This window comes from Dromiciops gliroides, chromosome 3, assembly GCF_019393635.1.
Source record: "Dromiciops gliroides isolate mDroGli1 chromosome 3, mDroGli1.pri, whole genome shotgun sequence".
NCBI lineage: Eukaryota > Metazoa > Chordata > Mammalia > Microbiotheria > Microbiotheriidae > Dromiciops > Dromiciops gliroides.
Window position 1 is genome coordinate 303,150,104 of NC_057863.1, and position 25,619 is coordinate 303,175,722.

At 40.1% G+C, this 25,619-nt stretch overlaps 1 protein-coding gene across 7 annotated transcripts in view; it reads left to right on the plus strand.

Moving 5' to 3' along the window:
- SH3KBP1 (SH3 domain containing kinase binding protein 1) overlaps positions 1-25,619 on the plus strand; it is a 463,133-nt gene that overhangs the window by 363,590 nt on the left and 73,924 nt on the right. For all 7 annotated transcript variants that reach the window (XM_043996852.1, XM_043996855.1, XM_043996854.1 and 4 more), the window contains one exon: positions 5,103-5,210. In XM_043996852.1, coding sequence (XP_043852787.1) covers positions 5,103-5,210 — 108 coding nt within the window. The remainder of the gene's footprint in view (positions 1-5,102; positions 5,211-25,619) is intronic.

A 25,619-nucleotide genomic window follows, 5' to 3' on the forward strand; every position in this document is an offset into this window, starting at 1 on the left:
ATGCTGTGATTTTCAATAAGGGCTAGAGGCAGAATAAATCCTGAAATAGTCAACCAGCTCAACTAGCATTTAAAAAAAAAAAAAAAGATATGTTGAATAGAAAACCACCCCATGGTGTTTTGTAGTTTTTTTTTAAATTAGTTCTAGAAGTCGGCCACATAGCCTCATGTTTATTTATTGAATGGAAATTGCTTCATTAATTTCTTAATAAAAAGGGAAATAGCTGTTGTGCTGTAATTTTTCTTTTACTGTTAGGGTTGGTTCTAAGTGAAACATAAATGCTCATTCAGGAATACTGAGAAAACTAGAAAGAAATATTTTGAAAAATATCACAAGAAATCAATTATGAGGCACCACGGTCCTAACTGGATAGAAAACAAATAATCATGAAACCAAGTCTATGACCTTGAGAGACTTTTAGCCCACTGACTTCAACTAAAGTGAGAGAAAAACATTTAAAAAACACTGTCTTCAATGGCCAGTGAATTATTCTAGGTATATAAGTCCAGCTGGAAGGTGGCATTAGTTACCTTTCTGTAGGAGCTAGTAGTAGACCTAGCTTTTGATTAAGGGGCAAGGCACTTTAGATAGAGAAGAGTGAGGAAGCCATTGTAGGTGGCCAGAATTTATCCAGGAACAGAGGCTAAATAAAGGAAGGGAAACTGATGAGATCTTTAGGCTCCTATGCAAAGAAATGCTACTCCTAACTTCCCCTTAATTAAAAAACAAACCTTCAGCTAACACTGTGGATACTCAAGGACTGTGTCAGATTCCTCCGCCAGAGGAGCTGAGATAATGGAATGCAAATGCAAATGGAGGGGGAAAAAAGTATTTCAAAGTTTTTTGGTTGTAATTATCCCAAAAGGATACACAACTTCATCATTATAGATATTCAAATTTTGTTGAACTTAGATGGGAATTTTGTCCTTGTTAATTCTGAACTTAGATGAGCATTTTTATTTCCTAAGATCAAATTTAAGGATATTTATAGTGTGTTGTTAGAGGGAAGAGGGTGGAGGAAATAAGCATTTTTAGAATACCTGCGGGGCAGCTAGATGGCACAGTGGATAGAGCACTGGCCCTGGAGTCAGGAGTACCTGAGTTCAAATCTGGCCTCAGACACTTAACACTTACTAGCTGTGTGACCCTAGGCAAGTCACTTAACCCCAATTGCCTCACTAAAAAAAAAAAATACCTGCTACATGCCAGGCACTGTGCTAAACACTTTTACAAATATTTTCTCATTTAATCCTCACAATAATCTTGTGAAATAGGTGCTATTATTACCCCCTTTTTACAGTTGAGGAAACTGAGGCAGAGACCAAGTGACTTACCCAGGATCACACAGCTAGATGTCTGAGGCTAGATTTGAACTCAAGTCTTCCTGACTCCAGGCCCAGTGTTCTCCATGCACCACCAGCTGCCTGTTAGGAATTCTGTTAGGATTCACTTTCCAAAGGTACTCCCCACTAGTCCAGAACAGATCAGTTTATCTTGTAACATATAGGTCAGACTCAGTGATGAAAAATCTTTTACTTGCTACAACTGAGAAAGACTTTATTATTTACAGGCAGAGACATCAAGAGATGAGACAGAAGTACATTTCTTTTCTTTCTTTTTTTTTTTTTTTTTTTTGCGGGACAATGGGGGTTAAGTGACTTGCCCAGGGTCACACAGCTGGTAAGTGTCAAGTGTCTGAGGTCAGATTTGAACTCAGGTACTCCTGAATCCAGTGCCGGTGCTTTATCCACTGTGCCACCTAGCCGCCCCAGAAGTACATTTCTAAGATACAAGAAGTGAGGGTATCATTAGATAAGCTTTTTTTTTCCTTTTGTATTTTCATTTATTTAATTATACTCTTCTTTTTTTTAACTAATAAAGTATTTTATTTTTTTCCGTTACATGTAAAGATAGTTCTCAACCTTTGTTTATACAAGCTTTACAATTTCAGATTTTTCTCCCTCCCTCCCCTCCCTCCCCCCTCCCCTAGACAGCAGGTAATCTGATATAGGTTATATCTATATATATATATCTATATATATATACATACACACACACATAATAACATTAATCCTATTTCTGCATTAGTCATGTTATAAGAGAAAAAAATCAGAGCAATGATGAAAAACCTCAAAACAAAAAAACAACAGCATCAAAAACAAAAGAAATAGTATGGTTCATTCAGCATCTATACTCCACAGTTCTTTTTTTTTTTTCTTGGATTTGGAGATCTTCTTCCATCACAAGTTCCCTGGAACTCTTCTGTACCATTGCATTGGTGAGAAGAATCTAGTACATCACAGTAGGTCAACACTCAATGTTGATGATACTGTATACAATGTTCTTCTGGTTCTGCTCATCTCACTCATCATCAGCTCATGTAAGACCCTCCAGGTTTCTCTGAACTCCTCCTGCTCATCATTTCTTACAGCACAATAGTATTCCATTGTATTCATATACCACAACTTGTCCAGCCATTCCCCAATTGATGGGCATCCCCTCAGCTTCCAATTCCTTGCCACTACATAAAGAGCAGCTATAAATATTTTGGTACATGTGGGTCCCTTTCCCCTTGCATGATTTAGATAAGCTTTTAAATGGAGGAAAAAAAAATCTGAGGATCTGGTTTCCCAGCAAAAAATTCAACTGTACACAGAGGTAGTTTATTATGGAAAGAACTCTGGATTTGGACTTGGAGGGCCTTAGTTCAAATACCACTGCATCGGTGACCTCTCTTGGCTCCAATGGCCTCACCTACAACATGAGGAAATGGAACTTTTTATGATCTTGTATGTCTGTTTTAACTCACAGCAGGGCATTTGGATTACGAGGATGGTTTGCTTGGGTAATCACTATGTTCTTGTTCACTTGCTTGATTCTTGTTCTATTCTTCATGACCTCACGGACTTCTCCTCTGTCCATGGAGTTTTCTTGAAAAAGAGACTGAAGTGGTTTCCCATTTCCTTCTCCAGTGGGTAACAGAGGTTAAATGACTTGCTCAGGGTCACACAGCTAGTAAGTATCTGAGGCCATATTTGAATTCAGGTCCTCCTGATTCTAGGGTGGGTGCTCTATCCACTGTACCACCTAGATGCAGCCCCCTACCCTTCTTTATATTTCCAGCACTTGGAACAGTGCCTGGTACATAGTAGGCTCTTAAATGATTGTTGATTGACCGACTGTCCTTAGGATCCATTTAGAATGCCTAATCCCCCTTTCTCACGAATGAGGCTAACTCCATGTTTGTTATGCAAGGCACTTAGGCACTATGACACTAAAACACTAAAACTTTTGGAATGCCCTGTATAATAAACATGACCAAGACTCACCTGCGTGAAAGAGGGAATAGACATTCTAAATGGATCCTGAGGACATTTAGTCAGTCAACAATCATTTAAGAGCCTACTGTGTGCATATTTAAATTTTTCTGACCACACGTATCTTTATAGACACATATAATACAAGATTACTCAATGTCATTACTTTTTGTGTAAGATACTAGATACATTGTAAGTAAAAGTTGATTCCAGCAAAAGAAGTGGTCATTAGATATCTTTAAAAGTGTTAGGGTTCGGGCAGCTAGGTGGTGCAGTATATAGAGCACTGGCCCTGGAATCACGAGGACCCAAGTTCAAATCCGGTCTCAGATACTTAACACTTACTAGCTGTGTGACCCTGGGCAAGTCACTTAACCCCAATTGCCTCACTAAAAACAAAACAAAACAAAAAAACCCCAACTCTCTATAGATATTAGCTATTATTATTTTTTAAGGATCTTGTCATCTCTGGGGGGAGACAAGTCACTTAACCCCAATTGCCTCACAAAAAAAACCAAAACCAAAACCAACAAAAAAAAAGTGTTAGGGTTGGAGCAGCTAGGTGGTGCAGTGGATAGAGCACCAGCCCTGGATTTAGGAGAACCTGAGTTCAAATCTGGACTCAGACACTTAACACTTACTAGCTGTGTGACCCTGAACATGTCACTTAACCCCAATTGCTTCACCCCACAAAAAAGTGTTAGAATCCCTCCATCTTAAGATAGGTGTAGACATGATAATAAAAAGCTGAGTGGCATAGTTTAGCGCAGGCTTGTTAAAGATCATAACTTTCTACTTCTAACCTACATTTTCGTCCAATTAAACCATTTTACTTCAGTAAAAAGAAAAATTGACCGAGGGGAGAATCAATACCTACCTTCTAAAGAAACTTGGTTGGTTTAATTGGTCAGACAGTGACATTTAATGTTCATAGGTTCATAGATTTAGAGCTAGAAAGGAATCTTAGAAACACCCTTTAGTTCAAGCCATCATTTTACAGATGAGGAAATGGAATTCTTGGTACTTTTTTGTTGTTCAGTGGTTTTCAGTCATGTCCAGCTCTTCATGACCCCATTTGAGGCTTTTTTTTTTTTTTTTGGTGAGGCAATTGGGGTTAAGTGACTTGCCTAGGGTCACACAGCTAGTAAGTGTCAAGTGTTTGAGGCCAGATTTGAACTCAGGTACTCCTGATTCCAGGGCCGGTGCTCTATCCACTGCACCACCTAGCTGCCCCATTTGAGGCTTTCTTGGCAGAGACACTGGAGTGGTTTGCCATTTCTTCTCCATCTTATTTTACAAAGGAGGAAACTGAGGCATACAGGGTGAAGTGACTTGGTAGGGTCACACAGCTAGTGTCAGAGACTAGATTTGAACTCAAGAAGATGAATCTTCTTGACTCTAGACCTAGTCCTCTATTCACTGTGTCACTGAGCTGCTCCAAGAAGGTACTTAGATTTAGCCAAAGTTAGCCAGATAATAAGTGGCAGAATCAGAATTTGAAACCATGACCTTTGATTCCAAATCTACTGATCTTTTCATTGTATGGTGCCTCCCCATTTGTTCAGCATCTCAACCAATCAAATTTTAACACATAAGAAAAGGTAATTATTGTTCTTTCATCATTTTTGGTGTTAAAGCTTATATAGGAGTGAGAGAGAGAGAGAGAGAGAGAGAGAGAGAGAGAGAGAGAGAGAGAGAGAGAGAGAGAGAGAGAGAGAGAGCGAGCGAGCAGAGGTATTCAGTATATGTCTCCTATTTCTCAATTTCTGCCTTTATATTCTTTAGGATTGCATCGATGTAGGCTGGTGGGAAGGAGAACTGAATGGGAGACGAGGAGTATTTCCAGATAACTTTGTGAAGCTTCTTCCACCTGACTTTGAAAAGGAGGGGAATGTAAGTATTCCTTTTTGTTTGTTTGTTTGTGTGTTTATAGGCTCTGAAGAGTTCGGATTTCTCTTCTTCCCTAGGAATCCCACTTGGCAAGCTCCCTAATAATATGTCTTTGTCCTTTGCACTGGTTGGCATATTATCCTCTTATTGGTGTCCATATCTGCAGGTTGGCTCTGAAGACCATTCTGTGTCTTGCTGTTCTTTCCATGCTGGGTTCCCATGTAATCTGTTCAGTCTTTCTTTGTGGGCCCCGTTTTTTTTTTTCATCTTTGCCTCTTTGACTTTGCTGAAAGATGTTTTTGGTCCATTGAGGTGCCCCATATTGGAGAGGTTGAACACTGGGTGGGGTATCTTTGCTGCAATTGCTTTCAACATGAAACAAGAGAATAGATGTGAAAACCCTTTGAAAAGTTAAAATTGTCATCTCTATAAATGTGAGATGGTGGTGGTATAATTATGATAACAATACTATGCTGCCCAAGTTCAACAGTGAGTCACTTCTTCTTTCTTGCCCTGGCTCATCTTCATGTTAACTCACTGTGGAGGAGCTGCTTCTGTTCCAAACTGTCCTTCAGTATAGCCATCCTTGCAGTGAGCCTAGATGTGTTGTTGCTGAACTGGACGCCCACCAAAACTGTAGCTGTGGTGATTCTTTATTAATATGTATAGTGGGGGGGCAGCTAGGTAGTGCAGTGGATAAAGCGCCGGCCCTGGATTCAGGAGGACCTGAGTTCAAATCCAGCCTCAGACACTTGACACTTACTAGCTATGTGACCTTGGGCAAGTACTTAACCCTCACTGCCCTGCAAAACCAAAAACCAAAAACCAAAAACCCAACCCAATATGTATAGTGAACATGTATATGTAAAACGGACCAGCTGCAGAAGCTGTCTGTTGTCTGATGCTATATATTGTTAGACTGTCCTGGAGTCGAATACTGAAGGTCAGCCTGTCCTTTAACAAGCATTTCTCAAGTGCTTACTGTGTGACAGACAGTCCTAGTTTAAGGATACTAATGGACATGTTGGAGAGATGATCAGACTTTTCTAGTTATTCCCAAACATTTTGCAGCATATACTGTCTAAATGGAGGGTTATTTGGCTAAGACAACCTCCCTGCCACTGAAAGGTAAGAGCAAAATTGAACACACAACTCATTACAGTTCAGCACGGTTTATTGACGCCTATTAGATCTGGCTGAATTTATAGTGAGTAGAGGGAATGTGAAAACTGCCAGGGACCCTCTTGGGTCCTACCAGGGGAAGGCTATTTTCCTTCAGACTTTGAAGAGTTCCTGGTCCTTAATAAGGCACTCAGTATACAAATACAAATACTAGCATCTGCGTGAGGTAATAAGCAGGACAAAGTCTTCAGCAGCAATGCAATTTGAGGCAAGAGCCTTACTAATTTCCACAGAGGCAAAAAAAAAAAAATTCTGTTTCTGATGTAATTTTTTATGACATCCCATTTTTTCACTGTCTTTGAAGACTTAGGATTGCTATTTGGCCAGGGCACATGTGACTGAGCTTGTGGACATATTCTGAACTTGTGATTGGTCCATCAGGCAACCCAACCCTGGCAGACATTCAAAAACCTCAGCAACTCTCATGTGCAGGTGGTTATTCACTGGGAGGAACCCATAATGCACAGGCTTTGATAATTAGCCTAAGGATGTCATCCCTTGCATTTATCTCAGGGTGCATAGTCTGCCTGGTCAACTCAAGCAGCTTTTATTTTTTTATTTTTATTTTTTTACTGAGGCAATTAGGGTTAAGTGACTTGCCCAGGGTCACACAGCTAGTAAGTGTTAAGTGTCTGAGGCCGGATTTGAACTCAGGTACTCCTGACTCCAGGGCCGGTGCTCTATCCACTGCACCACCTAGCTGCCCTCAAGCAGCTTTTATTAAGCCCTGATTTAAGAGGTAAAAGACAGTCCCTACCCTCAGGGAGCTCACCGTCTAATGGGGGAGACAGCAGACAAACAACTGTGTACAAACATGATGCGTACAGAATATGTTCAAGATAATATTAGGGCAAAAGCTCTAGAATAAGAAGGACTGAGAAAGGCTTCTTGTAGAAAGTGGGATTTTAGCTGAAACTTGAAGGGAGCCCTGGGAAGCCAGGAGGCAGAGAATTGCAGACAAGGAGAAGAGCCAGTTAAAATGGCTGGAGTAGGGGCAGCTAGGTGGTGCAGTGGATAAAGCACCAGCCTTGGATTCAGGAGGACCTGAGTTTAAATCCAGCCTCAAACACTTGACACTTAACTAGCTGTGTGACTCTGGGCAAGTCACTTAACCCTCATTGCCCTGCCTAAATAAATAAATAGATAGATAGATAGATAGATAAATTTTTAAAAAAATGAATGCCTGGAGTCAGGAGATGTGCAGCAAGGAGGCTGGTGCCACTGGGTTGCAGGATACACAGAGTAAGATGTCAGGAATCTGGAGAAGCAGGAAGGCACCAGATTGTTGGTTCCTTATTCGTTCAGGTGTTAATATTTATCCTGGGAACAATCTTGGAAGCAATTACCATTATCTTAGCATGGAGTGAGATAAAACGCCTTCTGCAAAAGTTAGAAAGAAAAAGAAGGAAAAAACCTTGAAATTCTTTTTGCACAAATTCAGATACAAATACAGTAACTCAATGTATAAGCAGAGAGGATTGAAATAAGCCCTATTTAATGCCAGTGTTTCTTCTCCTTACAAAAGGAGTTTCCCCAAATGGGGATTATGATACTCACAGTATTTTTATGCAATAAGCACTAAGTGTGGCAGCTTAGTTCATCATCTAGCCTCACTTCTGCAGGGAAAAACAGCCCTTGGATATGCTTATTTTTTAAATAATATTTTCCCCCAATTACATATAAAAACAATTTTTAACATTTTAAAAAAAGTTTTGAGTTCCAAATTCTATCCTTTCTTTCCTTCTTCCCTCCCTCCCTTCCTTCCCTTAGACAGTAAGCAATCTGATATAGGGTAGACATGTACAATCATGTAAAACATTACTTGGACGTGGTTATTAAAATAAGCCGCTCAGTAATGAAAAGGCCACCCAGGACAGATGACCTAGCTACCCCTTTCATCTTTTCTCTTGGCCCTTTATCATGTAGCCATTCTAGTTTACATCTTTCTCTTAGTCATCCACATTTTTATCTTTGGAAAAAAGGTCCTCAGTTCTCCTTCATAGAGCACACCCAGAAGTCCCTGACATATAGGTGGTGCTTCAGAATTTGCAAAGTACTTCACATAGATTATCTCATTTGAGCCTTATAATACCCTTGTGAGTTAGATGCTACTATTATTCTCCTTATTACAGGGGTCACTAGGTGGAACAGAGGATAGATTCTTGGACTTAAAATCCAGAAGATGTGAGTTCAAATCCTGCCTCAGACACTTAATAACTATGATTCTGAGCAAGTCATATAACCTCTCTGAGCCTCATATTTCCCATTCGTAAAGGGGGAAATAATAATAATTGTAGCATCTATTTTCTAGTGGTTGAGAGGATCATATGAGGTAATATTTGTAAAGTACTATACCAAGCCTTAAAAGATTACATAAATACTACCTCTTATTATTATTATTACAGATGGGGAAACTGGGGCTCATAGATGTGCTGTGAACTATGCTAAAAGCTTTAAAAATATTATCTCATTTGTTTCTCACATAGGTGCTAGTATTATTCCCATTTTACACTTGAGAAACTGAGGTAAACAGAGGTTAAATGAGTGACCAAAGTCACACAGGTACTGTCTGAGGTCAGGTTTGAACTTAAGTCTTCCTAACTCTAGGCCCAGAGTTCTGTCCACTATGCCATCTAGCTGCCTCTGAAGGTTAAGTGACTTTGTTATGGTCACGTGTCAGCAGTGAGATTTGACCCCCAACCTTCTTGACTACAAGTCTAGCATTCTCTCCACTCCTCCACCCTGCCTCTCACCATAATCAACTTCCCCCTTCCAAATTCCAGTAATAAATTCAGAAAACAAGGCAGAGTGCATCATTAACCAGAAAAAGGAATCTTCCACTAAGCAATAGCCAACTTTACCTTCTTTAATGAACACAGCAGAAGGAGTGAATTAAAATCAGTTGAGAGAATTAACCAATGGAAGGAACAAAGGCAACAAGTGGGCAGTGCATAGAGCTTTGCTTCATAGTTACACATGGATGCACTTGCCAGCAGAGTTTTGATGTCATCTCCTACCCCTAAGAGGGGCTAGCCTGAGGTGAGATTTTGAAGTAGGGGAATGTTCATTATCTGTCCCTTCCTCCTTCTCACTTTATAGCCCTCTTACCTACCTCAGTAGGCCAATATCCTTCTGATATCTCCCATCTGCTGAGTGCAACAACTTCATAAGGGACACCCCTTCCCCTGCAGGTCGCCTCCTGCTTCATACTTCTCCCTGTCTGCTTCTCAGCTAGTTCTTAGATTGAAAAGGAATTGTGTGGTGTTAATAGCAGGCCACAATCTTCAAGTGTAACTCTTTCCATGGATAATTTGCATTTGAATAGAAAATTCTTATCATTATCTGAAGGAGTGACTCTCTAATGGTGAATTTTCAGGCCCTAGAGACTGGCCGATAGAGAAGATTTTTAAATGCCCTCAAATTATATCATGTATGCAGCTGGATGTCTCCTTTGTGTCTAGGTATAAAGCCAGTTAACCAGGCCTTTGAGTCAGGCTGAATGGTTGAGGGAGCAGTAATAAAAAATCTGTAGACATAGATCTTTATATAAAATCTTGAAATAGGAAATATATCAATAAAAGATGTTATCTTAATATACACATCTGTGTGTATATATATATTCCTAAATCACATATATGTGCAAATATATAATTTTAATAGTTTTGCATCTTTTAGTTCCTAGCAAAATGCTTTATATTTTGTAATTGCTTTAAAAGTAGTATTTACAGAATAAATGAATGAATACATATGTCTGTCTGTAAATGTACATATAATATATATATACACATGCATGCTTCTACAGAAAGAACCTCCACCCCTACTCCCCGATCAATATATTCCAACTTTCAAGATAATAAAAGCAAGCTAATATTACACCCTTGCTAGAGGGGCAGCTAGGTGACACAGTGAATAGTGCACTGGCCCTGAATTTGGGAGGACTTGAGTTCAAATGTTCCCTCAGACACTTACTACCTGGTTGACCCTGGGCATGTCACTTAACCCCAATTGCCTTAAACATCTGGGGCCATGACCTATTGTTCTTATGTATATCTTGCCACTGGACCCAGATGTCTCTGGAGGAGAGAGTGAGGTTGGTGGCTCTGCACAGTTGTCCCTCACTTAAATCCAATTCAGTGCAAGTCATGACATCACCCCTATGTCATGATCCTCTTCAAGAATGAAGGACAGGGGGCAGCTAGGTGACACAGTGGATAAAGCACCAGCCCTGGATTCAGGAGTACCTGAGTTCAAATCCGGCCTCAGACACTTAACACTAGCTGTGTGACCCTGGGCAAGTCACTTAACCCCAACTGCCTTACCAAAAAAAAAAAAAAGAAAAGAAAAAAAGAATGAAGGACAAACAACAACAACACCCTTGCTAAATCATGTTAAGTGTGTTAAATTTTACTTAACAACAACAACAACAATAATCAGCAGTGTTGCATAGCAGATAAGGGGCCAGCCTTGGAGTCAGTAAGATCTGGGTTCAAGTCTTGCCTCCAAAATATGCAGACTGTGGGACCTTGAGCAGAATGTTTCATTTCTCGGTTTCCCAGACAACTCTGAGACCACAAAGTTGCAAAGCAGGTGACCTGTTACCTGGTTAAAGGGAATTTCCATAGAGGGAGTTGCCTAAACCAGTGAAATCACAGATCTGGGCCCAAAAGCCCAAAATGATTGACTTTTGTCTAAAAGCATATTCAGGTTTTCACAGGGTCTTTTTTGATCTGATTTGAACCATGTATGGGGCATCTTTCCTTCCACACATCCATGAATTTGAGAATCTCCTGGAGAATAAGACTGCCTCTCCCTTTTTTTTTTTTTTTTGCAGGGCAACGAGGGTTAAGTGACTTGCCCAGGGTCACACAGCTAGTAAGTGTCAAGTGTCTGGGGTCAGATTTGAACTCAGGTCCTTTTGAATCCAGGGCCGGTGCTTTATCCACTGCACCACCTAGCTGCCCCCAAGACTGTCTCTTTATTAACTCTCATACTTCCTGGAAACACCTGTTTTTTCTGAGATTAGTGTTAATAATGCTGGTCATGAACACAGATCTGCTGATACAACCTAGGCGGTAGAAATCAGTAACAACTTTGAGCCTCCTATCTCCAGGAAGGGTCTTTACATGTATATAAAGGATCCCTGGAAAGCAGTGATATCAGAAACTCAAAGAGGAAGCAGGAGCTCTTAGTCCTTCCCTAAGGATTCCTGTAGGCCACATATTGATTTAGTCTTAAAATGTAAGGTCATTTATGTTTTATTTCATTTTTATTTATTTTGTTGAATATTTTCCAATTACACTTTAATCTGATTTAGGCTGCATCGGGTAGTATTGTGGGGCCGTGTGTTTGATAACCTCTGCCATAGAGGACAGATGAGTACATGCTCTCTTCATCAGCCCCAGGACCTCCATTTTGGGGAGAGACCCAGGCCAGCCAACCTTCATCCCCTTCCCATCTGGGCTTCTAACTTCCGAACACTTCCCCCCTCTGACATGTTTTTGTAGCTGATAAGATTTGGCCAGTTTCTCACAGTACCAAAAACTTAATCTCATGCTGACTTTCAGGTCTTTGATTTGGGTTCTGGGAAGCTGGAGGTGTAGCACAGCCTTTGTCCCCGCCTCGGTGATGAGAGGTGATTCCGATATGCCGTCATCGTCATCGGTCTTTGGGCAACAGACCAAATCATAAGTATTCTTACTGCCCTTGAATCAATGAACCTTTATTAAACACTACTAAATGCAAGATAAAAGGCAGTAAGTCCCACTTCTGATATGTACTGACGATGTCACACTGGGAAGTGCCCCCGGGGTTATATTTTCTAAGACAATAAGTTGCTGAACAATCTCTGATTTTCCTTGGTAGAACAGATTTCCTCATTGGGAATCCTACATAGCAGAAGAATCACAGTGCCACCTTTTCCCTGTCCCATCCCCCAGTGTGCAAGGTGCTTCTGGGGGACATGTATATATGCATAAGTGTTCTTTTCCAAGCCTGAAATGTTCTCCCTCTTCTGCCTCCTGGTCTCACTAGCTTCCTTGAAGTCTACACTAAAATTCCTTTTTTGTTGTTGTTTTTGGAAGCTTTTCCCAGCCCTCTTAATTCTAGTATTTTTCTTCTGTTTATTATTTCCCATTTATTCTGTATGTAGCTTGCTCTCTATACATTTGTATGTTGTCTCCCCTAATAGATTGTAAGTTCTCTGAGGGCAGAAATTGTATTTTGCCTCTTTTTGAATCCCTAAAACTTAGTATAGGGCTTGGCACTTAGTAGGTGCTTAATAAATGTTGATTGATTGCTTTATCTATTTTATTGTGTCCACCAATCAATGTGGAAGGAAAGAGAGTACAAATAATTGGGTTAGAAGGCATGCATTTAAGGTTAGGCCTTGCTTGGCTTGGGTAGGAGCTAACTCATGTGTTATCCTTTGAAGGAGGCCAGGGATTTATTAGGCAGAGATGAGGAGCAAATACTATCTAGATGTGGGGCAGCACATGTGCAAAGGCATAGAAGGGGAAGATGGAATATTTCATATGGGTAACACCTCATAGGCCAGTTTGACTGCAATATAATGTGTGTTTAACGGGATAAAATAAAATAGGGCTGACGGGTTAGGTAGGAGCAAGCTAGTAGAGGGATTTGGATGCCAACCAAAGGATTTTGTATATTATCCTAAAGGCAATAGGGATCCCTTGAGTATTTTTGAATTGGGCATGACCACACGTCAGGCACTGTGCTAAGCATTTTTATAAATCTCTCACTTGACCCTCACAATTACCTTTATATAACAGTGAAGTATATTGTCTTTAAAAAAAAAAAGAATTGGGAGTGAGTGATTGTCAAATCTATGTTTTAGAAAAATAGCAGTTTGGTAACTGTGGCAAGGGAACTAGGTGTAACTAGGTGGCACCATAGTGTATAGAGCATCAGGCCTGGAGTCAGGAACACTCATCCCCCTGAGTTCTGGCCTCAGAAACTACTTGGGTGACCCTGGACAAGTCACTTAGCCTCCATCTGCCTCAGTTTCCTCATCTGTAAAATGAGTTAGAGAAAGAAATGGTAAACCACTCCAGCATCTTTGCCAAGGAAATCCCAAATGGCGTCATGAAGGGTCAAACATGACTAAAAAATAACTGAACAACAACAGCAAATTTGTGGGAAGCATAGACTGGAGAAAGAAGATCCAGAAGAGCTGTTAGAAAGCTATTTCAGTAGTCTTCAATGGGCAGCGAGGTGTTGTCAGGAAGAACTGGATTCAAATCTGGCCTCAGACACTTACTACCTAAGTGACCCTATGCGACTTAGCCTCCATCTGCCTTGGTTTTCTTATCTGTAAAACAAGGATAGGGGGACAGATAGATGGTGTAGTGGATAAAGCACCAGCCTTGAATTCAGGAGGACCTGAGTTCAAATCTGGCCTCAGACACTTGACACTTACTAGCTGTGTGACCCTGAGCACTTAACCCTCATTGCCTCGCAAAAGAACACCAAACAAACCCAAAACCAAAAAGAAACAAAAAACCAGGGATAATCATAGCACCTACCTCCCAGGGTAGTTGTGAGGATAAAATGAAATTTTAAAAAGTGTTTTATAAGGGGCAGCTAGGTGGTACAGTGGATAGAGCACCAGCCCTGGAGTCAGGAGGACCTGAGTTCAAATCCAGCTTCAGACACTTGACACTTAACTAGCTGTGTGACCTTGGGCAAGTCACTTAACCCCAACCGCCTCACCCCCCCCCCAAAAAAGTGTTTTATAATCACTAAAGTGCTATATAAATTCTAGCTATTAGCCATTATTATTATAGGCTAAGCAAGAGATGACAAGAACCTGAATTAAGGTAGAGACAATAAGAAATGTTACCTTAATGAGCCCTGTCTGGGAATCCAAACACTCTTCTAGAGAGAGACATTGAGAGTGAGGTAAACACTACCATGACCTCAGGTCTTCCTATCTACTGTGTGGCAGAAATCATGGTATAACACATTGCCGCTGCTTGGACCTTGATCCATCATGCTGTGTGGCAGACAGTTCCAGAAGGACTCAGCCTGGGACTTTGCCAGCTACAGTCCTGAACTATCCCACAATGCTGGTCTCAGCCTCATTTCCTTCCTCGTCAAAAGAACAGAATGATGTCCTGAAGCATCCCCTCAGCATCCCGTGTCACCTTGCCCATGAATCTCAGCAGCCATGTCACCCCAGTGATGGAAGCTCAGGATGTCAGAGCCAAAAGAAGGAACCTAAGAGATCATCCAGTCTTCATCATTCTTCGTGACTCTTACTGGAGACTTGCATTGTCAAAGGCTGAGGCAAAAGCATGGAAACCCAGTCATGGAGGGAAGCTCCTAGAGCGTCTAATCCAACCCATAGCTGAAAGAAATCTCCCTACGATATAGCTGTGTTCATACCAGTGGTCATCCAGCCTTTGCTTGAGGTCCTCCAGGGAGAGCGAGCTCACTGCCTCCTGAGGCAGCCCCTTCTTCCTTTATAAACCTTTGTTAGCCCCTTTTCCTTCCATTGTTCTTAGTTCTGTTCTCTGGGGCCAAGAACAAGAAGTCTAATCAAATTAAGTATTTATTATTAAATTATTAGTGTTAACAAGTATTATTAATAATTATCAAATCATTATTAACAAGCATTTATTGTTGATTATTTAATTAGTATTAACAAGTATTATCAATTATTAAATTATTATTAGTGTGTACTTATTATTAATTATCATCAACAAGTATTTATTAAGCTCTTGATCTGTGCCAGGCACTCTGGTAAGCTCTGGAAATGCAAGTAAAGCAAAAACCAGTCCCTGCTCTCAAGGAGCTCACAGTGTAATGACAGAGACAACATGCAAACAAGTATATATTTGTTATTGTTGAGTTGTTTAAGTAGTGTCTGACCCATCAGCTTTTTCTTGGCAAAGAAACTGGAGGGCTTAGCCATTTCCTTCCCCAGTTTGTTTTATGGATGAGGAAACTGAGACAAACTGGGTTAAGTGACTTGCCCAGGGTCACACAGCTAGTAAATGTCTGAGGCAGGATTTGAACTCGTATCTTCCTGACTCCAGGGCTTGGCACTCTATCCATTGAGCCATGTATCTCTCCCAACAATTATATGTGAACAAGATGTATACAGGGAAAGTGGGAGATAGTATCAGAAGAAAGGCACTAAAGTTAAGGAGGGGCAGGGAGGGCTTCTTTCAGAAGGTGAAACTTTGGCTGGGATTTGAAGGAAGGCATCGAGCCATTTGTAAATTGAGGAATTTAGCATCACTGATCTCTAAAATAGCTTTTAGCTCTCTGTACCATATCCTGTTTTGTTTTGTTTTTTTATTTGGTTCATACATATACTTCAAGGCTCTAGAAGAGTGTACTAACCCTGAATATCAACAGTTACCACATGTTTTCACATACTTTTAGCTTAGCTTGCATGTGTAATGTTAAATTTACATAATCTAAATTATGCAAATTAGATGACAAATGCCATGAGGGCAGAGACCATGTCTTAATTATCTTTATTTTTTATCCTCTGGGGCCTACCTAGCACAGCGTTTTGCATATGCCAGTTGCTTAATAAATAGCTGTTGCATAAATGAATGAATGAATGAATGATCGATTGATGGCTTGCTTTAAGAAAAGATATAATGGCTGTCAGAGATTTTTGAAATACTTCCAGTATGACATTTCGTTTTGGCAAGCACTCAGTTTATCACATATAATTTTTTCTTAGTTTATAAAGCCAACCAGCCTTATATTTCTTGTTATTAAAAGCTCATTATTGTCACATCCTAATTTTATAGGAGATTTTAAGATTGAGTGACTAGAGACCATGCTATAATTTGCCAAAAGTTGATGTTGTAATGATAATCAGAATCATTAACGCGTAGTCACTGTGTGGATGAGGGAATATGAAACAGTTTGCCACCTGTTTTAGGCAGATGTCATCTTGTCTTGCCAATGGCTGTGGTTTAAATCACTCACCGGGGAAGGGGGAGAAATTCTTATGATTTAGGGGGAAAGAAGGAGGCAGCCTTCATTCAGTTGAGACAGTTCTCGAGCTCAGTGAAAACTGCTTAAAAATTCTTTGGTGAATTCTGGTGATTTTATGCAAGGGCATGGATTCAAGCATTTACTTAGCAACATATGGAAGTCCTGGCTATGTTTCCAAGAAAGTGATGTACAGGTTCTCCCGAGCCTGAATGATCAGTGCTGGAAGAGCAATGACTTATCTCTTGTTGCACATTTTAGATTCTGTTAGCTATTTACGTTACAAACGAGCGTCTACAAGGATCTATCCTGGGTCCTGACATTAACGTGGGATGCCAATAGCAAAAGATTAAATACTCCAAAAGCTTGATAAAGCAGCTGCAGAGCAATTTTCATAGACCATACTAATTATATTAGAACAAAGTCGAGTTTGGGTTCCCTGTAAGACCAGAAGAAACTATTTCCCAGATTCGTTCTTTCTCAGAATAAGAATCCAGGAAGAAAGGTTTAGGCTTTCTTGAGAAAGTAATTCATAAAAGACCCAGAGAAGCCGGAGACCCTGGCTCAGAAGGACAGAGTAGAGAAACAGAGCAGAAAAAAGAAGGCTCAGATAATGAGAGAAAGCGTCTCTGGCCATGTGTCCTTCAAACTGAAGGATTTTAAAGCTGTAACGGTTTGATAATGGCTGAATTTCCCTCCATCTTCCAACCAGCGTGAAAGATTAAAATGCTAAGTTCTTTGCATTCCTCCAAAAATAAATATTTTCTCTCGGCTACAAGGTGCAGTACTACCTAAAATATAACCCATCTAGAAGACAATATATTTTATATGTATCCTAGATTGTTCCCATGGATGGATGGTGGTTAATGCTCCTTACTTAGGAAATTTACATAGAGAGGGGGATAAGTATTAGCTGTTGAATGGGCTCAAGATGTAGTCAGATCTGAAACTGATGCCTTTCTGTAAACTCTTACCACAGAATCACATACTTATAAGGGATCTCAGAGGCCAGCCCATAAGACCAACAAGAATCCCCTTTAAAAAATACTCTACATGTGGTCAGTCGTCCTGCCTTTGTTTGAAGGACTCAATGGCATCCTGAGGAGTAATATCTGCAGCAGCTTGGTTCTACAATGGATAGAGCGCTGGACCTGGAGTCAGAACCGAGTTCAAAACCAGCCTCAGATACTCACTCGCTGTATGATCCTGGGCAAGTCATTTAGCCTCTCTCTCCCTCAGTTTCCTCCTCTATAAAATGGAGATAATAATAGCACCTACCTCCCAAGGTTGTGTTGTGAAGATAAGACGAGATAGTATTTGCAAAAAGCACTTTTTGCAAACCTTGAAGTGCTAGGTATTATTATTAGTAATAATAATGTTAATTATTATAATTAGATTGTTTCAATTTTTTTCCTGTTATATCAAGCCTAAATTTGCCTCTTGGTAATCTCTTCCCACTGCTCCTGATTCTCTCTTTCTGGGGCCAAGTGAAACAAGTCTAATGCCTCTCCAAGGTTAGATCCCTTCAAATACCTGCAAGATAGTTATCATGTACCATCCTGCAGAGTCTCTTCTTCTCTGGACTAAACATCTTCATTTTCTTCCTTCAGGAGATCTCCTAAGGCCCTTAATTGTCTTGGTTGCCTTCTTCAGAACACTCACTAGCTTACCTAGACTTCCTTAAAATGAGGCTCCTAAAACTCAGTGCAGTTTATTGGTCAGATATTGTCTAACCAGGATAGACTTAGAATAGACCACCACCTCCCTAGAGTAACTCTGTGGCCCTCAATGCGTGTTAGGATGAAATTAACATTCTTGGCTGCCATGTTGCATTGCTGTGCTATTTTGACATTGAAGTCCACCGTAGCCCTGGGTTTTAGTTTTTATCGCACTATTTAACACTGGTTATATATGGTCCCATTGTTCTTTTAATTGTTTCATGGGTGTATGTTTCTTTTTTTTTTATATGTTTCTTTTTTATTTTTTTAATGTATGAGGTATGTGTATGTTTCTTAAAGGCAACAGCAACCATCTCCTTCTTTTCTTATATACCATACTTAGCCTTCCATAGCATTAGCCACACAGTACTAGATTTGTAAGATAATCAAGAGCAGAGCCTGTATTTTACTTAACCCTATATTGCTTCCATCACCTTATAGGGTTACATGTACAATAACAGGCAGTTAATAAAATTCTATCAAATAAATAAATATGTAATTGGTGTTCCACTAATCCATTATTAGTGGAATTGAGAATTGATCGAATCCCTCAGGAAAACAATTTGAAATTATGCTACAAAAGTAACTAAATGATATGTACAACTAAGCCCAGCAATACCATAACTAGGAATATCTAGGAAGTCAGAGATTCCATAGATATCAGTATACTTATAATAGGGCTTTTGTGGTAGCACATTGAGTGCCCCACAATCTGAGAACTGCTGGACAAAATCTGTTATAGGAACGTAATGGGATATTGCTACACTATGAGAAATAACAAATATCAAGAATTCAGAGACACTTGGGAAGATTTATACAAACTAGCACAGCAAGATAAGCAAAACCAGAAGGATCATTTACAAAGTGAACACAGAATTTATATAAAAGAGAATAACCTTGAAAGAAATCAGGTCTTTGATAAATGGAGTGATTTCAGAGAATTAATGGTGTGAACACAACTTCCTCCTCTCAGCAGAGGATATGAGCCATCAAGAAGAATGGGGCATAAGTTGTCAGACATGGCCAATGGGGTGTTGATTCATTTTGTTTAATTATGCATCTTCATTACAAGGGAGGGTTCTGTTGGGGCAGAGAGTGTCACTGAGACTAGTTGGAAGTGACATCAATGTGTTTTGTAAAAGAGCATTGTTTCTTATTTTTATTTTTAAGGAGAACTGAACATTGCTTAAGATATAATGAAGTTGGCACAGCTAGGTGGCACAGTGGATAAAGCACAGGCCCTGGATTCAGGAGGACCTGAGTTCAAATCTGGCCTCAGACACTTGACACTTTCTAGCTGTGTGACCCTGGGCAAGTCACTTAACCCTCATTGCCCATCCCTCCCTCCCCCTCCAAAAAAAAGTAATATCAAGATATGATGAAGTTGTGGGGAGAAAAATACTGAACTTGGAGCCAAAGGGCATAGGTTCAAGTGTCAGTTTCATTGTTTATTAGCTTTGTGATCTTGGGCAAGTCACTTTATCCCCTTAAACTTTAGTTTGCTCCATCTATTAAAAAATAATAAATAATACATTCTACCTCACAGTTACAATAAACCATAAAGCACTAGAAAACTGCAAATTATTATTATTATTATTGATTGGAACTTCACCTTCATTCCTTGCCTTTGTCTTTTCTATTACTTTTCTACATCCTTTAGACTAATTTGTGGAAACAGTTTGCAGAAGGCAAAGAGTAAAGGGGGGAGAGAGAGAGTTTTGACTGATGCCGTTGCTTGCAAGATGGGAGAAATCACCCCCCCCCATTCATGCTCTTTTCTTTTGCCCAGTACACTTTTGTTTTTTCCTTTTTTCCATGTTTGCAATGACTTCCTTCCCCCATTTTGTCTTTTTAATTTCTATCCATCCTCTAAAGCCTAGTTCAAATGCTACCTCCCCCCATGAAGTCTTCCTTAGCTTCACCTGGGTAATAATGACCTTCCATGTTGGACCTCAGATAAAACTTTGTTTGATAGCCCTGTAATGTGTGTATGCATTATTTATGCATCTTGTGCATAAATACATGCATTTGCTTATTATATAATTCTGTATAGTATACCTATCTATACTCTGTGTCCCAAAAGTCTTAGTGTGGTTTTAAGCTACTGAATGTTTGTTTGTTGATTGATTGATTAAAACTTTAATAAAGGGGCAGCTAGGTAGTGCAGTGGATAGAGCACTGGCCCTGGATTCAGGAGGACCTGAGTTCAAATTTGACCTCAGACACTTAACACTTACTAGCTGTGTGACCCTAGGCAAGTCACTTAACCCCAGTTGCCTCACTAAAAAAACAAAAACACCCCAAAACACTTTAATTAAGCTTAAAACTGGACTAAGACTTTTTTAAATCATAAAAGTATTTTATTATTTTCCAGTTACATGTGAAGATAGTTTTCGACATTTGTTTTCATAAGATTTTTAGTCCAAAATTTTTCTCCCTCCCTCCCTTCCCTCCCTAAGATAGAAAGCAATCTGATATAGGTTATATATGTATAATAACATTTTTTTTTTTGCGGGGCAATGGGGGTTAAGTGACTTGCCCAGGGTCACACAGCTAGTAAGTGTCAAGTGTCTGAGGCCAGATTTGAACTCAGGTACTCCTGAATCCAGGGCCGGTACTTAATCCACTGCGCCACCTAGCCACCCCTGTACGATAACATTTAACAGTTTCTGCATTCAGACTAAGACTTTTGAGACATCCTCAATATGTGTCTTGTTGCTGTACTAGACTGAGGAAATTCCAAGAGGGAATAAGTAGATCTTGTCTTACCCAGATTTTACTTCTCCTGTATCTAGCACAAAACTTTGTATACAGTAGACCCTTAAAAAATACTCTGTGAATGATTGACTATATGAATGACAAAGACTGCAAAGGTAGAAACAGCCCCTGATCCCAGGAGAGATCCTAATGAGGGAGATTTGCCCCAAGGTCACACAGGTGGCAAATGGCAAGGTCCTCCAACTGCTCCATGCTGTTTATCATTCTCCTATGTGAGCCTCAGTTTCCTCAACTGTAAAATTAGAAGGTTGGGTTCCATGAACTTCAAGACCTTTTCAGCTTTAACATTCTTTATTTTTTGTCTGTCTAAAACAGCACCTGCAGAAGTCAGCTTTGCTGAAAATAGTATGGCTTTCTTTTTACATATTATCAAAGTTGGCAGTAGAAAGGGGAAAACTGACTAATTGGAGAGTGAATACTATCTGTTTCGAAAGGCATATGCATTTTAAAATTTGCCCAAGATTACAAAATGTCAGAAAACCTTCAGAAACTGGATAATAATTTATGACCGTACATCTTTAAGAGGGTCATTATTGACATATGCTGTTGTAACCTAGCCATTTCATCCTTCCAACTCTTCTATCAGGTTGCACTATGGAATTTCAGGAAAAACCAACCTACTCCAGGAAACTCTGGTAGTTTTTTTTTTTTAATTTGAGGAATGTGAATACCTATAGGAAATTTCTTGCTGCAATATTTTACCACTGATTTCTCTGTTCTACATCTTTTGTCCTTACTGCCCTAATTCCTACTCTTTTATTCAGCCTAGCAGGGTTTGTATATAAATTTGTTGTTACTACTTGGATCCATGCCTAGTCAGGTCTTAATGACTTTGTTCTAGAGATGAGTCAAGTCAAAAAGTCAAGTCAACAAGCTTTCATTAAACTGCATGCCAGGCACTGTCCTGAGTGCTGGGGTACAAAGAAAGGTAAAACACACACACACACACACACACACACCAGCTGTACCTTATCTTAAACTCAGTGATCATAAGGGAAACAGCCTATAAATAACAATAGTTGAGAGAGAGAGAGAGGGAGGATAGATAGACATATGTATGTATACATATAAATATGTATGTATGTATATTTATACACATGTGCATATGTATATGTATATATATATAAACATATTATAAATTGGAGATAATCTCAGGGGGAAGGCACTGGAATTAAGGGGGAATCAGGAAAGACTGTGTCTGTAGGGAACTTGTTTGTTTGTTTGCTGGGCATTCAGGTTTAAGTGACTTACCCAGGGTCACACAGCTAGTAAGTATGAAGTGTCTGAGGCCGGATTTAAACTCAGGTCCTTTTGAATCCAAGGCCAGTGTTTTGTCCACTGTGCCATCTAGATGCCCCTGGGAGCTTGTTGGTTTTTTTTTTAAATAACTTTTTTATTAAAAGAAAAACAAAATACCCCTAATCAAAAAGTTCCATTTGAAAGGCATATTGAAGAAGTTAGGTTATCATGTTATGGACACTGTTGAGTATGAATAAACTAAAGAAAGTGAAGTTTGACTCCAGAAGAAAACAAAACAAAACAAAACCTCCAGCCATCCAAATAAGCAAATCAGGCACCTGGCCAAAGATTAGTCATGCATGATGGAGGCAAGACAGACAGTTCACCCACAGCCTGATTCCTGCCTTTTCAGTACCTAACTCCAGCTGCTTCACCACAGTCTTCCTCTGCAGTTTGGGCTCTAAATAAAAACTCACGTTTTGCATATATAACTGCCTGGAAGCCACCAGCTTTGTTATACTCACACACACACACACACACACACACACACACACACACACACGCACACGCACACACGCACACACGCACACACACACACTCCTCTCTCTGTCTTTTATCTCCAGCATTTCTCATCCTCTGGTGTGGCGCTGTGCCTTGGTCTGTCACATCTTGTGCTGCTTCTGTTTATGCCAAATATGGCGCAGCAGTGAGGACTCCCCTTGGCCTGGGAGCAGTAAAGACTCGTGATGGGTTTTAATTTAAGGCTTTGTCATTTTACGCTAGGATTCATGCTCTAATCAGGATGAGGCTCTAATAAAGGGCAGAAACAGTGAGGAACAGACCAGACACAAAGAGGACATTGAAGGGGTATCAATTGTTAGGGTGAGGCTAGGCAGATTCGGGCCCTGAACTTAGACTCAACCAGCTGGTGAGAAAGTTACCATTGTTTTGTGTTGTGTTTTTTTCCCCCTGGCCAAATCAGTCCCCTGATTCTTTTGAAGACAGGTCAATCAGGTGGGGTTTCAACAACAGTTTTAATAAGTAGATGCACAGACACATACATTTGTCCTCATTTTAATTTACAGTGGTAGTAAGAACAACTGGTATTTCCATAGAATGCTATCTGTTTTCCAAAGCATGATGAGGGAAGCCCATGAAGCAGTGGTAGTTTTGGGGCTTCATTTGTGCACTCCACAATTATTACCTATTTGACCATGGTCAAGTCAGTTGGGGCCCCATTTTCCTCATCAGTAAAAGGGGTGTTGATCTGGGTGACCTCAGAAATTCCCCTACTAGGTCCCGATCTATGATCCTATACTCTAGCTTTATTCTCAGACCAACCCTGTGAAGTAGCCAGTGAAGGTAGTATTTTTTCTCCATTTTACAGATGAGGAATAAGTGACAGATCTGGATCTTTTGATTCCAAATCCAGTGCTCTTTTTACCCAATAACAGCTACCTCTTTATCAGTCCAGAGAAGGATAGAGAGGCAAGAAGAATGGCAAAATGGGTTGTAAGTGAAAATGAGAAGGGAATGGGGCAGGGGAGAAGGGGGGCGGGAATCATTTCTATAGTTCCTACTCTATAACAGGCATCGTGCTAAGCACTCATCTCAAATATTATCTCATTTGATCTCTACAACAGCCCTTGGAGAGAAATGCTATTTTTTATCCCTATTTTATGGTTGAGAGACTGAGGCAAACAGAGATTAAATGACTTGTCCAGGTTCACACAGTTAGTAAGTGTCTTGAGTCTGAATTTGAACTTGGGTCTTCCTGACTGAAGGCCCAGCTGGAGTCCACTGTGCTACCTAGCTGCCTCTAGAAAAGACATCCAGTTATGGAGAGGAACAGTCAATTAGGATTAGGATGGTTGTAAGTAGAGGGATGTGATATTTTCAAGGCATAGATGTTACCATTCCCTTTGGGCACCAGTTTTTCAATGTCACTTGTGGTGGTGATGAAGAATTGTGCGTGGGCAGTTGCTTCCCTTTTGTGTGTGTGTGTGTGTGTGTGTGTGTGTGTGTGCGTGCACGCGCGCGCGCGTGGGCTGCTTCCTGCTGACCTCATCTTTGAAGGGAAGTCATTCATTCCCTGTATCAGCAGGTCCCACAAGGGCAGGAGCATTCCTCCTTGTATTCATCTTCATAGCTAGTGCCCTCCCTACAAGCCACAGCTAGCTACTCAGTGAACAGTTGTTCAATGAATGAATAATAGATATTTCTTGAGTGCCTGCTTTGCATAGCCACCAGTATGTTGGACTTTAAAATCTTACAGTGATTGTGTAGAATCAAAGCTGAATGGTCGATAGCAGGAGGAAACATGGATTGGTAGTAAGGGAGCTGGGAGAAAATTGGAGAAGTAACAGTGTCTAGAACATTGTAAGCACTTAATAAGTAAGTACTACATTCACGGCCCCAAGTAGGACAGTGCCCCAATATCCTTATTTTGCAAGTCTCCCAAGGCAAATGCTACAGCTTCTAAGCTCTTTAGGAATAGTGATTGTGTCTCTTCTGCATTTGGCTAAAGCCTCATGCAATGGCTTTGCACACACTTAATAAATGTTTGCTGAAATGAACCTTTCCTAACAAACCAGTAAAAAACAAAAAAACAAAACAAAAGAACCCATTACTCAATATCAGAAAGTTCTTCCTTACTTCTCACCCAAACCATTCATGTTATATTCCTTTGTTCTGTCCTTTCTATGATGGGAAATAGATGGTCACCATTGTTACTGTAGCAGACCCTCTTAAATGTGAAGATTCCTTTAGCTGCCCTCAGTATTCTATTCTCTAGTCTAAATAAACCCATTCGCCTTAAATGTTGTTCTCTAAATTAGAGGTTGTCAAACATGGGGCTGAAATACAACCTACAATATTCCTGAGTATAGCCTGAAACAGACGAAAAGATAATCAGGAAATATTTAACAAAATAAATTAAGAAAAAAAGTAGAACACAGATATTGTTAATACAACATTATTTTATAGACCAGCTGAAGAGAACATAGTTAACCATGATTGTCAATTATGGCATAGGAACCTTGGATGGGCATGGAGTCAAGCAAGGGTAGCAAGTCCTTTTACCCATCTGGACTTCACTTTTCTCATTTCTCAAAGAGGGGATTGGACTAGAGGATTTCTTGATCACTTTTAGCTTTCTAAATCCTACAAATCAATCCTAAAACACCAGGCCTTGCTAAACTACTGTGAGAAGTAGTAATATCCCTAAGAGAGACATGAAATCCATAAGAGAATGCTTTTCCACTGGTCATTAATGGTTTTTGTCTTTGAGAGGTTTCTTGTTCCAAAGTTGGCCTTCTTTTCTCCTCTGGGTGGGTACTGTAATTACTTAGTGCTGCCCATTCTTAATTGTCTGTTCACTGGATTGCCTGCTGGTTTGCCAACCTGACCATTTTCCCCCACTGCGAATGCTTCTGCTTTGGAACTAGTTCAATGAAGGTTATTACTGACTGCATGACTACTTTCCTTTACGTCTGCCAAAAAATGATAATAGATGAAAGAA